This window comes from Stylophora pistillata, chromosome 13, assembly GCF_964205215.1.
Source record: "Stylophora pistillata chromosome 13, jaStyPist1.2, whole genome shotgun sequence".
Lineage (NCBI taxonomy): Eukaryota > Metazoa > Cnidaria > Anthozoa > Scleractinia > Pocilloporidae > Stylophora > Stylophora pistillata.
The window spans coordinates 5,246,889-5,262,554 of record NC_142531.1 but is presented as its reverse complement, the minus strand read 5'-3'; the positions used below and the strand labels follow the sequence as shown (position 1 = coordinate 5,262,554).

Genomic DNA, 15,666 nt, shown 5'->3' with positions numbered 1-15,666 from the left:
AAGTTTTATAACTGCTCTTCTCCCTCCAGAAGCAAGTACATATATAGTCCACATTATTTCATGACCCTTAGATATTGGAGGGAGAAGAAGTCCTAAGTATTTAATTAGTGCTCTCCTAGTTAGTGTGCCTCACTCCCTCATTACAAGTGCTCTTATCATCTGTCGAAGTATCCAAAGTTGATGAACGCATTCCTCTCGTACGCCAACTGCCCAGTCTTTTAATTCAACATTTCTGTTTTTAAACACGAAGGCGCGCTATATAAGGAAGTCTTCCCCGGGAAGACCTGGGCTCATTTGTCACTCGCCGTTGACGTGTGCGGGTCAAATTCAAATGCTGGTAGACGAACAAAAAGAGCTAATGAGATATCTATTGTTTACTTCCACCAGCATGGTGGCATTAGGTAACGTGCGAACCACCTACTTCGATCTCAAATTTACCGCCACAAATAAAGACAGTTTCCATTGGAGAAAGGAAATACAAATCTCAAAAATTCTTGTATTGTGATGAAGACATAAAACAATTTTGAGGAATGCGCCCGCTGTTCACTGCTTTGGAGTAGCTGTAGCTCAAGCTAACTCGACTCTAATAGTTCTACATCACACGACGGTTGATTGACAAATGGTCCAGTGGGACCTAAGGCTCCTTTTATAGCGCGCCTTCGTGTTTAAGTTGATGGATGTTATTATTCGAGGGAAAGTGCATGAAACGGTCATTTTTCTCTTTCATAAGGACAACAAGATGTACCGAGCCGTCCATTCTCACTGGATTGTCATAATTCATGTCAAGTCAGAAATCGGAGACGAATTGAGATAACGTTTGAGTTGGGCTCAGTGAGCTGTCACCCCGAGGTTCCCCGATGTAGTTCTCCCAGACGGGCCTGGCTGCCCAGCTGTTCACAACCCACAAGTCCCTTGGAGTTTGTTGCGCGCGAAAATTCATGCAATGTTTGAAAGAGACAAGATGGCGGACGACAGGAAATGCAGTGCTCCGTTTGTGTGACTTGTTCGGATTCCAGAAAGTTTGCTTCGTTGTCAAGTTAATAAAGACAGAAGAACTTAGTCCTTTCTTAAAGAAAAAAAATGTCAGGCCACCGATTTGAGATCCCTATCATTGGAGCATAATTCCTTTAAATTTCTTCGTCATTTCTATTTCTGAACTCCCACCATCAGGGACGAACGAAGCCCTGCAATGGCCAAAGGGAAGATTTCGGCTTCTTCAGGAGAATCTGAGATGTCGGGAAGGAACATTAAACAAATCAATGAAACTGAGAGGTAGGCGTTTTGCTGCTCACATGTCGTGATGTTCAAAAGTTTAAGATTAGACTAAGTTTCGATTTACTAAATCAGATTAGCAGACCTAAGTCTATATAGTTGTGTATGAACTAGTGCTTCCTTGCGCTGATTAATCTTCAAATTCGTTATGAAGATTTTTTTTTGTGTGGGATGTGTATGGAATATCGTTTGCTAAAGAAAAAAACCATATCGAAGAACAAATGAAGAGGGTTTGCTTATTTGAAGACAGCCGAGTGTACATATTTTACAGCTCAGGGTCTAGTTGTTCAAAGTTGGGTTAAGATGACCTAGGGTTAATGTGAAATTTTATTTCAGATGTGAAAGCTTGTAAAGAAAATTCAATCTAATTTTTTTGTCTACAATTTGGTGACTGAATACTTTATAAAGCAAAAAGGAAACTACCCCAGAACGGCTTTTGAATAGAGAAAATAAAAAACTGGATTAAAATTATCTGTGTTTTAGTGCTTATTGGCTGGGCTTCACAAGTCCACAGCATTTTGACCACTGTGATGACAACCGTTGTTGTAGATGAGGACGTAGACCATGCCACTTTCTTAATATCCCCTTTAACGAAATATATACCCATTTGCAATTATGGTATGGTTTATTATCTGTTTACTTACATCCTTATCAATTTTAGGTTTATTTACTTTTTGTAGACTGAAGGTTATAATGCAGAAAGTAACAGTTGGACTGACTCCTGATCTCATAAAAGATATTGACTGTGAGATGTTTGCTTCTAAAACTGAAGAATCATTTGACAGTGACAGATCTCAGTCACCTGAAGAAAGTATAAATGGTCATGATGCAAAAAATGATGTGACTTCTTTGACAACTGTAGACAATCAGGAACTCAATGGAACAGAGGTCGGTGAGATTTTGCAATTGCAATCAAATGGCTTCACCCCTATTAGCTTTTATGGATCAAGGAGTAAACATTTCACTCCAAATATGAACATACTTGTTCCAAACACTCGCAAAACATTGTGGAAAGAAAATGAAGAGTTACCAATGGTTAACACAACAGGTGTAAAGAGAAAATTGAAGAAAGGGAAAAGTTCAATAGGAGCTAGTAAAAAGCGTAGGACTAGTAGTGGCGCTAGACAGCATAAGAATATGACTAAGAAAGACAAACTGAACTCGGATGTTAATGACAAGGATGTTCTTGTTGACATTGATAATAAGGATATTCAAAGCAAGAGCAAAAAAAAGGCCCATGACTTGGTGATGAATACTGTCGAAGAGGTCAAAGATAGCGGTGAAGGAGGTGTTACAACACCGCAATCGGATTATGATTCAGAAGAAAGTGGAATTATTCAAGTTTGTAATTATTCAAAATCAAATATAAGAGTAGCAAAAACTGTTGTGAGTGAGGTTGAATCCACTTGTTCAGAGGCAAGTCTTTGCAGTGGACCTGGCAGACTATTAGATGGCTTTTGTTTACAGAAAAATGGAAATGAATACTACTTCTCCAGTTCAAGCAATGTATCACCAGAACAATTAACATCATCTAGCGAGAGGACTGATGAAGAAGAAGAAGGAATTGGGATAACACGTCACACAATTAACTCTCACCAGCCCTGTGCAGAACAGAATGGAAGAGTAGAAGAGACAATACTGGATTGCAATGAAAATGCAAGTGACTCGCAGTCAAGTATTTCACTTTCAACGCCATCTCCAGACACTGGTGAAAGTGTTTTTACACAGCAATTGTCAGGCAAGGAAGAGGAATTAGGCTCATCCAAAAGTTCTCCTGAGCATCAAGCTTCTATTACGAGATATTTTGCAACATTACCAGGTCCAAAGTGCAAAACAAAGACTATTGCAAATGGTGTTCCTTCTTCATCAATGCACCCCTCTGTAGGAAATTCACCTGAGGGCAAATACAGGTAAAGGGTTCAAAGCTGCATGTTTAGGTATCACAGAGACTAGCTTATACTATTTGTTTCAAAAAGTGTACGTGTTTAAGATGATAAACTTTCGGCCTCAGAGATATGCATCGCTGGTCAAGTTAATGGCTACTGACAGTGTATTTGATGCTGTGACTCGATAGGGAAATATTTCTGTATAGCCACATTCTATGTGAAACAAAGCCTTAGTTCCAAAGTTGATCTATTGTTCCAGTCATTTTCTTTTCTTTTATTGAAAAACTGTAGCATGTGGTTAGACGTAAAACATGCTCTTCAACAGAAAACATGCTCTGAATAGTTCCATAAAGAGGCATGTTCAGTTTTGGAATAGCTGAAAATATACTTTGCAATTTTATCAGGATCACTCCAGGAAAGAAAAAGTCCGGAAAAAAGCAAGAGCAAATGTATTTGGTGAGTTGAAAATGGTTTGTTTGATTATGAAGCTGTGATTTTGGAAAGAAAGATCCCATCTTCTTATTTAGAGGCATAAAAACCACTTGTTTTGAATGGAGACTTGTACATATACTAAAGTTTCTTTGGATATTGTACTTTAGTCTACCACATGTACTTTGCTTTATTGTGAAATATCATTGTTGGTCTCAGGATCCAAACACTTAGAAGAGGGAACATGATGTTTTAACTACATACTGCTAATCTTCATTTGGCAATAAGGTAGATTGCATGTGATTGAGCAATCCTCATCAGAGTTGACTCATGCAGTAATAGCTGTATTTTACTTATCTTAAAAACTGTCAATGAATAGATAGGGGGGGTAAGTTTCTAAAGAAACAGTGATGCTGCATTAGTGGGGGAGTATACTAAGTTACTGTGGTTTGATCAACTGAGTTGATAATGTAAATGGGCCACTGTAAAGAGTGATTTTTTTAGCGTTAGCCCTTTTTCATTGGCTCTGACAAGGGCTAACGCTCAAACGTCAGCTTCGAAACCCGTAAAGGTAACCAATTTACATTGAGTTGATAAAACCATAATTACTTGTTAAAAAATGCAACCTTTTTTCACTATATTTTTTACTTTTTGTTATCAGGACTTGGGCCAAAAAGACTTTGGACATGTAACATGCCCGACCTGTGGTATGGTATATACCAGAGCCCAGCCTGATGATGAAGCTGCTCACATTAGACACCACAAGAGCTTTGTCAATGGATTGAAATTTACAGTAAGTTATATACAAGTACCTAAAATAGCAAATTGAATCTTAAAATCCTTTAGCTTCACTGACAAGTTAAGCTATACATGCAAGACTTGAAAAATGTTTTAGATCTCCCTCTTAAAAAAATTGCACCTCTAAAACCTTTTTTCAATCTTTACATTTTGTGACAATTTAACACTGTCAGCAGAGGCAGAGGTTTTCTATGGCTCTGAATTGGCAAGGATAAACAAGAGAAAATCCTTGTCAGGACCAGAGTTTGCCCTTAAATAGTGTGCTCTCAAAAGAGAGGTTCACCAGTATCGAAACATATCCTTCATCTTTGTTTAAAGAAAGCACATTTGTAATCTAGTTTTCAAAATCTAATAAAGTAAAGTTTAATATCTTATATTTTATTTGTCAGGGCTGGAAAAATGAATGTGTGGTTAAAGAGTATCATGATGGCAGGGTGATTATGGTCAGCCCAGATGATCCACGCCTTCACCTCAAAAAGGTTCGATGAACTATAACCCCTGACCCTATACATTCAATTCCTATCAGTTCTCCAATGGAAGCTTGGTATTGATATATATCTTGTTAACCAAGTGCGAGGGCCGTACTGGGAGAACATCGGCCTGAGGTCTTGACAGTACGGACTGAGCGCAGCAAGGTCCTTACAAAAAAGACCGAAGGCCGATATTCTTCCAGTGCAGTGCCAAGCAAGCTTGGTTAATGAGAGACTTATTATACGACTGAAGTTCAAAGGGACACAAGTGCGGTATCATTCGGGACCATTCGGGACAGTGCCCGGTCCAATACTGAGAGAATATTGACCGGCAATAGAGCATTTTGATTGGTTGATTTTAGTCATTGGCCCTCTGACTGCCCGAGTTGTGTAATAAAAAAGCAACATGCACCAAGCTGTTATTTTTCTTTCTTCTTGTCACATTATATCTTTGAAAATGTGTTGATTTTGCAGGGAGTTTTGCTTTTTTTGTTGTTGTTGTATGACAAACACCCATTCTAATAAACCATCTTCAATTTAACCCAACCTAATATCAGCCTGAACATTCATTTTTGTGAACAGTTTTTTAATGAACAGTTTTTTTTGTTGTTGTTGTTTGACAAAAAACCATTCTACGCCATCTTCAATTTACCCAAATCTTTTATCTGAACATTTATTTCTGAGAACAGTGTCAAGAGGGCCAAAAGCTAACTGTGGAAAGAACATTCATTTGATCAAATTAACCCTCTTACAGAGAAAAACTGAGGCCCACTGATTGCCTAAAATTGTAGTTTGGATTAGACCGTGTGTAAATAACCAGTCCCTAATGTCTTTGTGTTTTGGATAATTATGGGCAACAGTAGAGTAGGGGACTGCCTGTAAGGGTGAAGTACAGTGGCCAAGGACTTGCTTTGTTGTTATAAAGGTCTGGTAGGAGCCCTGAACAAGCTACAGTAGCAAATAGGAGCAATGAAAAGATGGTTATGGGCTGTGAACCTCCTAGTTTGATTTTATGAGTATGAAAATAAGAGACCTTATGAGTTGCCTGAAGCAAGAAGGAAACAAACAGGGTAACAGAGAAAGGAAATAGAATTTTTAAAAATGCTTCTCAACTTGGATCAATTGGAATTATACTGAGAAATAAATTTGAAAGTGGAATCTTTTGAAAATCCTGATATGGCTGTTCTTTGAATTTTGTGTTTTAATTATTATTATTTTATAATTATTATTGTTATCACTGATTTTTTTTTAAACTTTGCTGTCATATTTTAGATTGAAGAAGTTCGCAAAGTTGTTGACAGTGAGTTAGGCTTTGTAGCAGATGTACCTTACAGAAGATGTGGAGCTAAGGTTAGTAATAATCAGTCACAGCTGCAGTGGGAAAGGGTTATATTATCAAGTTCCTGACCATCCTGTCTTTGTGTTCATTTAAAACAATGTGTGTATCACAAACTGATGTGGATTACATGACAAATCAATCGATCAACCATGAAAAAAAGATAAGGATCAACACTGTGAAGCTTTTTGTGATGTTTGAATTACCTATAATTATCTCAAGTATAAAATTAAAGCTGAGAGATGATTTATAATTATTGGCTGTAAATCTGGGATACTTACTGGTGAATTAAGATCCTTAGTAGTGAAGTATTGAAGCAAACCATAATCGTCATCTCATACTTCATTCATTCATTCATTTATTCGCACTATTTCAAGAGGTTACAGTAGAGATTGCTATAGATTACAAAAGTTAGAATATATAAGAACAGTAAATTACATGAATAATCTTAAGTAAAATGTGCACAGTGACCAAAGGAGCATAAGCTTTTGAGTTGGCCACTGTCACTTGTAATTAACTGGTGTAACCGTCTCCTGCATCTATTAATTAGTTAATTTGGTTAGGCAGGGGACGTTAAAGAACCCACTCACGAGATTACTGTGATGTGGTCTGGCCTGTTTACTGGGAATTGGGGGGGGAGGGGGCATCTTCAAATAAGTTTCCTTCGATTGTTTGTAAACTACTGATGCAGTCCGGCCAAAGTCCCCCGAAAAGTGTTGTGATGCGCATATGATCATATCCACATGTTAATTTGTGCATTATAAATGTATAATTATTATTATTATTATTATTATTATTATTATTATTATTATTATTATCTTAATACGTCATTATTAGGACTCAAAATATCCTTAACCAGCCAAGGGTAGGCATCTGCTGTTTTCAGGTTAAATTTAAGTGCTAATTTTCCCTCATAGAAAAGATTAAAGGCATTGACAAAACTCATTGTACATATACATATCCCTTTAACTCCCATGAATGACCAAGACAGAATTTCTTCTTACAATGTCAATACAATATTAAGCAAACAAGTGATGAGAATAAAGAAAACTATCAACCAAATTCTCCAAACTAATATGATAAGAATTGTATGGCAGACAGTAAGGAGAATTACTAATGAGATCTTGGTTGTAAAAGGGTTAAGATTCTTACCTGCTCAGACATTAAACCTTGACCTCAGGGTAGGGAGTCTAGATCTCTTGCCAATCTGATATCCTGGCTCCTAGACTGGAAGCCAGTTTGATCTTAGTCTGCACTAAACACAGTCAATTTGCTATCGTTTTCAGACTTTTCTCTTTATAACAACAAAAAAAGTTGTTGGGTGTACTGTTGCAACTCAGATTGATCAGGTATGAGGTTATTATGAGAATTTTTTCACTATTTTTTTCCCAGCTGCGTTTATGCCTTGTGATTAAACATGCAAAGAAATGTCTTAATAAATGTCTTTTTCTCAGGGCTATCCTGTGCTACCATCACCTGAAGAATCTTCTACCCCAGAAAAACAGATCGCAGCCTGGTGTTGCAGGTATCAAATTAAGTGCAGCTCAGCATGTTAATGATTTTATTGTTGTCAGAGACTTGGGCTTGAGTTCTATTCTGGGAATGATTATGAATCATGATTCAGTCCATCTTTTCATGGCTTTGACAGTGTTTAAAACTGGTTCATTTTACTGTTTACTGGGCCCGCAGTAATTGGCACAAGCTGTCATGGAGTCCCTGCCTGTCCGCTAAGCTAATAAAAAAAATAATAAATTTTTCAAAATGAAGTACAAATAAGAAAAATAATTTTATATTTTCTGTCATGTGTCAGCTCCATGTGATAGTTTTAGATCCTGGCATGAAAAAGACTGGTATTAGAAATAAACTTTTTAATAATAATAATAATAATAATAATAATAATAATAATAACGGTTTATTCACAGTATATCCACATAAAAAGGTGTGGCTCTTCATCTGTGAAGGCCTACGATACTAAAATTTAATATTAAAACTAATTTATAATGACTAACTAAATTGTAATAAAAACTATACATGAAAGGGAATGTAAAGAATATATTGGTTGGTGGTGGTGGTTGTTTCTATATTTTTACAAGAAAGACAAAGCGCGCGCCTTCAAGAACGGCTTGCAGAGCCTGCAGTATTCTTAAAATCTGTGCAATTCCTTATATTTGCTGGCAATTCGTTAAAAATCATGGCTGCTGAATGTTGAAAGGTGCCCTGTACAAATGGAACATAAAGCCTTTTTAGGTTTCCCATCTACTGCTCTTTATTTAGTTCTTATTAACCGAGCGGGAGGTCTGTATGGGAGAATCTTGACCGAGGTTGCCAGTACAGACCGAACACAGTGAGGTCTATACTAGTGACCGAGGTCAAGATTCTCCCATACAGACCGACCTAGCTCAGTTAATAAGATGTTTATAACATGGCCGTGTCTTATATGCCAATTTTTTATATTCTTTGTACCTTTTTTTTCTAGACCAGTCTAGATGCCAGTCTAGATGGGAAAATCTAGACCGCTTTCAATATTGATTTCAGCCAATCAAATTCGTGAATTCGGTAGTTCCCAGTCCTTGTGAGACACAGCCATATAATAGTAGCCCTTAAAACCCTAAGGGTGACCAGCATATAATTTCTCCATACTGTAACACTGCTTAATCCTCAATAAGGAGATGATAGCCAACCAATAAAGCTCTGATTTATGAACAAATTCTCCTTGTCAATACTAAAGGAAATTTATAGCAAAGAGTATGGAGAATGTGCATACTGATGTTAGGGTAGTAACTTATAGCCAGTAGTCATCTCAAGGCATTAATCAAAGAACATGACCAGCATCATTTTTGCAGTTCTCATAGGGTTCCCACACTCCTTGAAAGTCCTTGAATTTAATTTTTTTTGTTTCCAAGGACTTGAAAACCCTTGAATTTAGACTAAGGTCCTTGAAAATTTCTGAAAAGTCGTTTAAAATAACTGCAGATGAATCAAACTAGAAGTTTTCTTTTGTTTTCAGTGTTGAAAGTGTAAGTTTCTAGCACAAATTGCAAGTATGAGTTTTCCTTTCAAATCCCATGTTTTTAGATATTTTGTACCTGATTGGTGTATTGAAAATAACCTTGGTTACCTAGCACGTGGTCACTATGATGTGCCACCTCAGTCACCTTGAAGTCACACTTGTTGGACTTTTTGGCTGGTCCTGCATGCAGGGTTATGTTATTGAAATGCAATATATAGCAATGTTTTTTATTAGTTGTCTATAAGCTCCTATTTAATGCAAAAGGTCCTTGAATTTGAGAGCCAAGGTCCTTGAAAATGACCTGAAAAGTCCTTAAAAGTCCTTGAATTGGGTTCATGAAAAAGTGCAAGAGCCCTGTTCTCAGAAATAGTCTGATTATTCAAACCAAAAGCTTATGACCTAGAACAGGGTTATAAGCTTCTGTTGATGCATATAGTGTCAGCCTTTTTTCTTGTAACATTACATTGAAATGAACTATCATGATTGGATTTCCTTTTGAATCTCTTTTAACATTAACATTGAAATCAGAAATATCTGCCAACGGAATGAATTTTATTATGAAGTTGTTTTGCACATCAACATACACATATTTTTTTGTTTTTGTCTTGCTCGAAAGCACCACCCCTCAGTCAGCACAGTGCGGTATCAGCAGGATATGGGTTCACAGTCAGTACAGAAGGAAGAAGGTTGCCACAAGATTACTGGACTGTGTAAGGTGAGAAGTAGAGGATTGTGTTTTATTATTATTTTTTTATTTATCTTTTATTTTTATTACAGTCAGTACATAGACCAATTTTCAACTGAGTGTCGAAAGTGATCAGAGATGGCATTGGTTTTGCCGCCCTACGCTCCATGATTGGTCTAGAAAACTCGTGTCATCCTCTCGACCAATCAAGTGCAAGCTTAAGCTAATCATGACCTGGTCGCCTGCGTTTTCCCGCGGTTTGGATTGTTTTGCTGTTTTTACTTTGAGTTCTCATTGAGTAATCTCTTTTTCTCTCCCTTAGGACAAACTTCATTTACGGCTGCATTATTCCCAGAGAGCTTGTAGCGTTTTCTGATCCTACACCAGATGGCAAGCGACTCGCTAACAGTTATGCGGGGACTTCCCAGTTTCTCGTGTTCCGATAGTTTATGGAGGATGTCTTTGAATTCAAAATTTTCGTGAAGTTTGAAGGCTTCAATTCGCATTGAGCCAGTTTGCTAGGCTCTTTAAGGGTGGACACCCGGGATTTCTCGATATTAAGATATCCAAATCAATTCAAAATTTACTGCGTACTTTCATCAAGGGGAGAGTGGTAGAGCTTCTGTTTTTATCATCTGCACGTTCTCCACCCCTCCCCCTGACTTCAGTCCTCTTGCTGACGAAAGGGCGAAAGTTATTAAGCGAACTGTTGAAAAGAGTGAAATAGTCAATTTCTGGTATATGGTACAACAAAAACTACAAGCCAATTTCTGCGCAAGAAATATCTATCAGTTGTTTCCAGAGGTTTGTCTTTTCACTTTGTTAGCTCAAATTGAAGGCTTAACAGACATTTACACTTGGTGGCGGGAATTTCACACGCGCTCGCGTTTACGGCTTCCACGTAACCAAATAAATCTGCGGGTTCAGTCAGACACTTCAGACTTACAGGATTTTTAAAATTTTCCCGAAAGGGAAGTGCTTTAGCGATTTTACTTCGTGGGTAATTAGATATAAGGGCATTGCTTCTTCAGAGTATTTTTGTAATTTTCAAGAAAGTAATAAAATATGTTTTCAGGAAATGCAATTGTCTGCGCTATAATTAACAAATGGTAAACACCACTGCGTACACTATTGAGTTATGGATGCACGCGGGAGGTTGCTAAGCACGAAAGAAGCGTAAGAGTCGCTCGAGGCGATAGCCGAGAGCGACTCTAGCTTCTTGAGTGCTTAGCAAACCTCCCAAGTGCATCCATAACTCAATAGTGTACGCTGTGGTGTTTACCATTTGTTTTATAACATAACATTAACACACTGTAGCTAGAGTTCCCTTTTATTTAACAAATCTTACGTGACCAGAAAAAACAAGCGCGCGCGGAAAAATAGTCTTTGCATTTGCTCACGTCAGCAGCGTACACCCATGGGCAAATGGGGGACGCTAAATTCACCAATCAGAGCGCGCGCTTTACTTTGGTTATGTTATAACTATACTGCTGGGACAGGCGCGATCCACAATCCCATGTGTACTTCTCGCTGTGTCGACCCCGAATTTATTTCCTAAACAAACATTCGATATTCTCGTGGCGGTCTTCTCTTCTTTTCCTTTCAGACTAATAAATTGACTTTTTGTCTTTTGTTGATTACACCAGAGAATGCTTGAGAATGGTTTGATTTGATTTCTTTAATGCATGCAGTGAGGTAACTTTGTTGAAGTTTTGTGTGGTGAGGACGAGTAATTTGTTGTGTGTCGGATGTGGATGACCTATCCAAAGCAGAGACCGTCACAAACGCGTCCTAAACGCAACAACTTTAGCCCTTATACCCCGACGTGTGATTGACATATAATTTCTCCTGGCTGTTTCCCTGTTGCATCAAACAATAACATCTTGAGAGTAACGGAAATGGTCATTAGCAGAAGAGGCTCCAACAAATATAAATTCTCCTTGTCAGTACAACAGGAAATGTCGGGAGAACAGTAAGGAGAAGATAGATTTTGGTGTTCGAGTGTGGAGAGGTAACGGGAAGGAAGTTTACGGTATAACATTTCTCAGGTCGTCACACCAATTTACTTTATTCAAAGTACTTCAGTATTAAATCTTCCATTTCCTTCCCACTTGATCTGTGCATTTACACCGAAAACTGAGTGGTTTTATTCCTAAAGCTTACATTTGTTGCTTTTACTAAACATGAGACAGATTCCGATTTTTCTTTCCTAATTATATCACCAAGTTTGCTCAAAATACCGCAGTCCTTTCACAAATTGAAGCGATGTAGTTCTTCCGCCGCACAATCTTATAGAATATGGCACTCCCTGCAAGGAAAGCACGTGACGGGGGTTCCTTCCTCCTCCTCCTCCTCCAAGTCCTTCTCAATTGTGTACCTCGTGTAAGATTTTTCTTGACCTATCAGTGGTATGCGATCCTCATCCACAACTTCTTTTTCTAGTTTGAACGAAGAAGAATAATAAAAAGTGCTCGAGATAAGGTAGTAAACGTATAAAATTACCTACAGCTTTGATTCTGGGAAGGATAAGCGGGCCACAAATGGCGAGTGATTCAAAGGGGAAAAATATGAATGTGTTATGCATACCTGCCTTGATTGCGCGCTCTAAGCTGTCACAGTCCTTAGTTAGATTTTAAACAGTGACCCCTAGGTAAGTACAAATATAGTTTGATTATTTAAGTTTCATTACCTTCCACGACTTCGCCTGCCATCCAGTCATTCTTTATGTCCATGATCACACCTGATGGGCTCCCTGCAATATCATTCCGCTGATGATCAGAGATAACTTGCTTGCTGGGCACCATGATATGAGTCGTGATATTTCCATTCTGTGAAGATTTTGTGGTCTGGTGAGTGTTAACTAAAGGATTTTCTGCGCCTTTCGGTGACGGTCTGGTGACAAGAGGATTTGCGCAATTTTTCTCGCCATCTGCAGTTTCTGAATGGTCTTCTTCCTGCAATGAGGGCAGTTTTAGTGCATTTGTCGCTTCCTTTGAGACGCTTTTGACGGCAGTATTCGAGTTCTGGAGTTTGACGTAAATCTCTGCCTGAAAAGCTTCGGAGTGTTTGGTTTGACAGGTTTCCTCTAGCGACATAGAGCCTGAAAAAAAAAAAAAATACATTTTATACCTCAGCGTAAGAATACAACCTCCAAGCAATCAGTAGTGTCGCAAAGCCTAGTTGTTAGTGTGCGAGACTGGCCAATCATAATTTATTCCCTGGTGTTAACAACCAGCTTACTTCTTAACATCATGGTGAAATTTAGATACTTCAAGGTTATATGCCTCGGTTCAGAGTCGAATCTTTGTAGTTATCAAACGTTAAACATTTTAGGCCAAGTCATAAAAGAAGTAAAAAAAAACCAGCAGACACAATTAGAGAGGCAGACAAAGACACAATGACACAACCAAGAATGCAGATACAAAGAGACGGAAAGGAGGATAGACTGACCAAGAGAGAAAATTTAGGCCGCATACAAAGGCAAGCATTCGATTTGCAGTTTTTTTGTTTTGTTGTTTTAAGCTAGGTTACTTGTTCACTTCCATTTTGCGAGGAACTTCGTCTTTGCACCTGGCAAAGTATTTTTAAAAATCTAAATCTATCTTGAGTTTGGCGAGTGGTAGGTATAAATGTATGGCAAACCGTCTAAAGGGCATTCTTCAATTCCTAAGTTCCTCTCGTGAAGGATTGTGGGTGTGGGTGTGGGTGACCAACTCTCTTCTGGATCCACGACCATTCTCGTGCGCCAGACATTGGGAGAATCGGCATCAAAGCTTTCACTCTCGCAAACATCATTACCATCAAGTCCAGTAGTTGTCTTTCCACCATAATGCAAGCCAGCTGCAGTCACGCTCAACCCACCAACCCCATATGTAAAGGAATGGAAACAATATAAAGGACTTCTTTTCGGACTGCTAGTCTGACTGGTGTCTTCACTGCTGGCGCTAAGACGTAAAGTGGTTAGGGTGCTTGACGGTGTTTCGAACATATGTCCTGCCAATTAAGAATGAAATGCATATTACAAGCAAAGTCGATTATAAGTACGAACTAGGGGCCTAGATTTGGTAATCCCGAAGTTTCAACGGAAAAATTGTCGGAATTGTTCGAATATTTCCGATGATATTCGATCGTATTCTCAAAAATCTGTCTTTACTCAAAATCGTTATATATAATGGTACGAGTAAATCAAATGAAGATCTATATTGTAACTAGGTATAGGAGGCTTAGAATGGGTTATCCCCAATCTTAATATTAACCAGGATTGCTGTAAATGAGTATGATTATTTTCCGACTTTTTGCTGTTATGTGAGGCAACAAGAAAGTTTTTTTGTCGAGAATTGTCTAGGCGAATAATCAATTTAGAACAACTAGCAACAGGCTACCAGGCCTCAAATATCTGACTTTGTACTACTCTTTCAAACCATCAAAGTTCCGTTCTTGCGCGAGACTCCACAGGAAGTAATAATCTTTCAGACATCGACCCGGGCGTAAGCTCAGGACCTGGTCTCGTTCAATTTAAAAAGCGCGTCCCGTTCAAAGCTGTCCGCAATCCAAAATCGAACTTAAAAAATCTCTAATCCCCTGCCAACCACGCCAATCCAAGTAATGAATTTAAAAGCAATCTGCAGATACCTCTCATTTTCGCAAATGCGTTCGTTTCTCCTTTGAATACATCATTCTCGTTTTCATCTTGATTTGGAGTCACTTGCTCTACTTGTTCACTGTTTTCGTTCGCCAGTTCCGCTGGAGACAAACACTCCAATGAAGGAGAAGCCATAGGTGAAATATAAACATTTGCCATTGCGACAATTAGTCTTGCCTTAAAAGAGTAAACTCAACAATAACAGCTCGTCTTTCAGGTTTTACTCATTCGAAGAAATCCTGCAGCTTTTTCTTCCTACCTCTCACTCGTAAGTCACTAAGAAGGTGAATTGCAACATGATAAGAAAAATGTCATTTACCACAAGCACGTTTCTCGCACACTAAAAAATCCCAGGAGTCTTCTGCGAGTTTTGATCTGTTTCATGCACGTGAAAGGCCGCTATTTTTTTAACAAAACAAAGACATCACTCCTTTTTTTCACCAAATTTGTGGTGACAAATTTGACTGTTATTTGTATTTTGGATCGATCGATCAATCCTTCAATTGTAAATTAAGGTCACCTTATTTGTTTTAACTTTTTTGTTAGGAAATATTTAGAACATATGATTTAGATTTTGCATGAGGTGGACAAATAGCTAAGATCACGTGACACTGACATTTCTTCTGACGTAAGTGCTCCTGAATAATGAATGCGGTTACTCGCGTTTTACACCATCTGGTTCTGGATTTATGAAGAATGATACAATTTGCATTAATTAGCTTCCAATTTGTGAATTTCATTACTTTTACGGTATATCTTTCATCATCTTTTCTTCAGTAAAAGTTTTCTTGAACGCTAAAGAGTGGCATGAGAACTAATTCTTAGACTACTTTCTCAATCTGTGATGGATACAAACTCTATTTATATGGATGAAATCAGTTTCGAACCAAATGAACTAGTTCAGCGATTATTCCGCAAAGCGGGGGAGGGGAGATCTCGGTAATATTTCCATATATCCTCATATTTCATTATGCAACCAGTTCTTTGGTTAAAGAAGACAACAATAATTTTCCTTTGAAAGTAATGATTTGTTTCAAATAGCGTGGGGTTATAGCGGAATCCTTCCGAGATATCGCAGAAAGAAAAATCAAAATCATCTATAGATGTCCACGAGTAAAATATCGTGAAGCGATTGACG

At 38.1% G+C, this 15,666-nt stretch overlaps 2 protein-coding genes across 4 annotated transcripts; one reads left to right on the top strand and one right to left on the bottom strand.

Annotated features, from left to right (window-relative positions):
- The first annotated feature begins 946 nt into the window (after positions 1-946).
- On the top strand, positions 947-10,965 carry LOC111336801 (uncharacterized). 3 transcript variants are annotated; one of them, XM_022942960.2, is made up of 11 exons: positions 947-1,272; positions 1,953-2,160; positions 2,740-3,182; positions 3,563-3,614; positions 4,249-4,380; positions 4,775-4,864; positions 6,128-6,205; positions 7,478-7,540; positions 7,646-7,716; positions 9,818-9,916; positions 10,209-10,965. In XM_022942960.2, exons 1-11 carry the CDS (start codon positions 1,190-1,192, stop codon positions 10,330-10,332), a joined length of 1,443 nt encoding a protein of 480 aa, XP_022798695.2. In that variant the 5' UTR covers positions 947-1,189; the 3' UTR covers positions 10,333-10,965. The 3 variants fall into 3 exon arrangements, with proteins under 3 accessions (XP_022798695.2, XP_022798694.2, XP_088599706.1); XM_022942959.2 differs by having other exon boundaries at positions 1,953-3,182; XM_088743580.1 differs by having other exon boundaries at positions 1,934-3,182.
- A 977-nt stretch (positions 10,966-11,942) lies between these two features.
- Positions 11,943-14,745, bottom strand: LOC148717357 (uncharacterized). The gene is made up of 4 exons (XM_088743663.1): positions 14,519-14,745; positions 13,529-13,879; positions 12,576-13,046; positions 11,943-12,324 (listed from the first exon to the last, which is right to left on the bottom strand). The coding sequence occupies exons 1-4, from the start codon at positions 14,685-14,687 to the stop codon at positions 12,176-12,178; spliced, it is 1,140 nt and encodes a 379-aa protein (XP_088599789.1). The 5' UTR covers positions 14,688-14,745; the 3' UTR covers positions 11,943-12,175.
- Between the last annotated feature and the right edge of the window lie 921 nt (positions 14,746-15,666).

Bases quoted from the DNA above. Each gene is read 5' to 3' on its own strand.
- LOC148717357 (XM_088743663.1), bottom strand. From the start codon at position 14,687: ATGGCAAATGTTTATATTTCACCTATGGCTTCTCCTTCATTGGAGTGT. The intron at 13,047-13,528 runs GTTTGCCATACA...TGCGACACTACT, and splicing joins TGAAGAATGCCCTTTAGACG to GATTGCTTGGAGGTTGTATT. The intron at 12,325-12,575 runs GTAATGAAACTT...CGTTCAAACTAG, and splicing joins GGCAGGCGAAGTCGTGGAAG to AAAAAGAAGTTGTGGATGAG.
- LOC111336801 (XM_022942959.2), top strand. From the start codon at position 1,190: ATGGCCAAAGGGAAGATTTCGGCTTCTTCAGGAGAATCTGAGATGTCG. The intron at 4,381-4,774 runs GTAAGTTATATA...TTTATTTGTCAG, and splicing joins TCAATGGATTGAAATTTACA to GGCTGGAAAAATGAATGTGT. The intron at 7,717-9,817 runs GTATCAAATTAA...CTTGCTCGAAAG, and splicing joins ATCGCAGCCTGGTGTTGCAG to CACCACCCCTCAGTCAGCAC.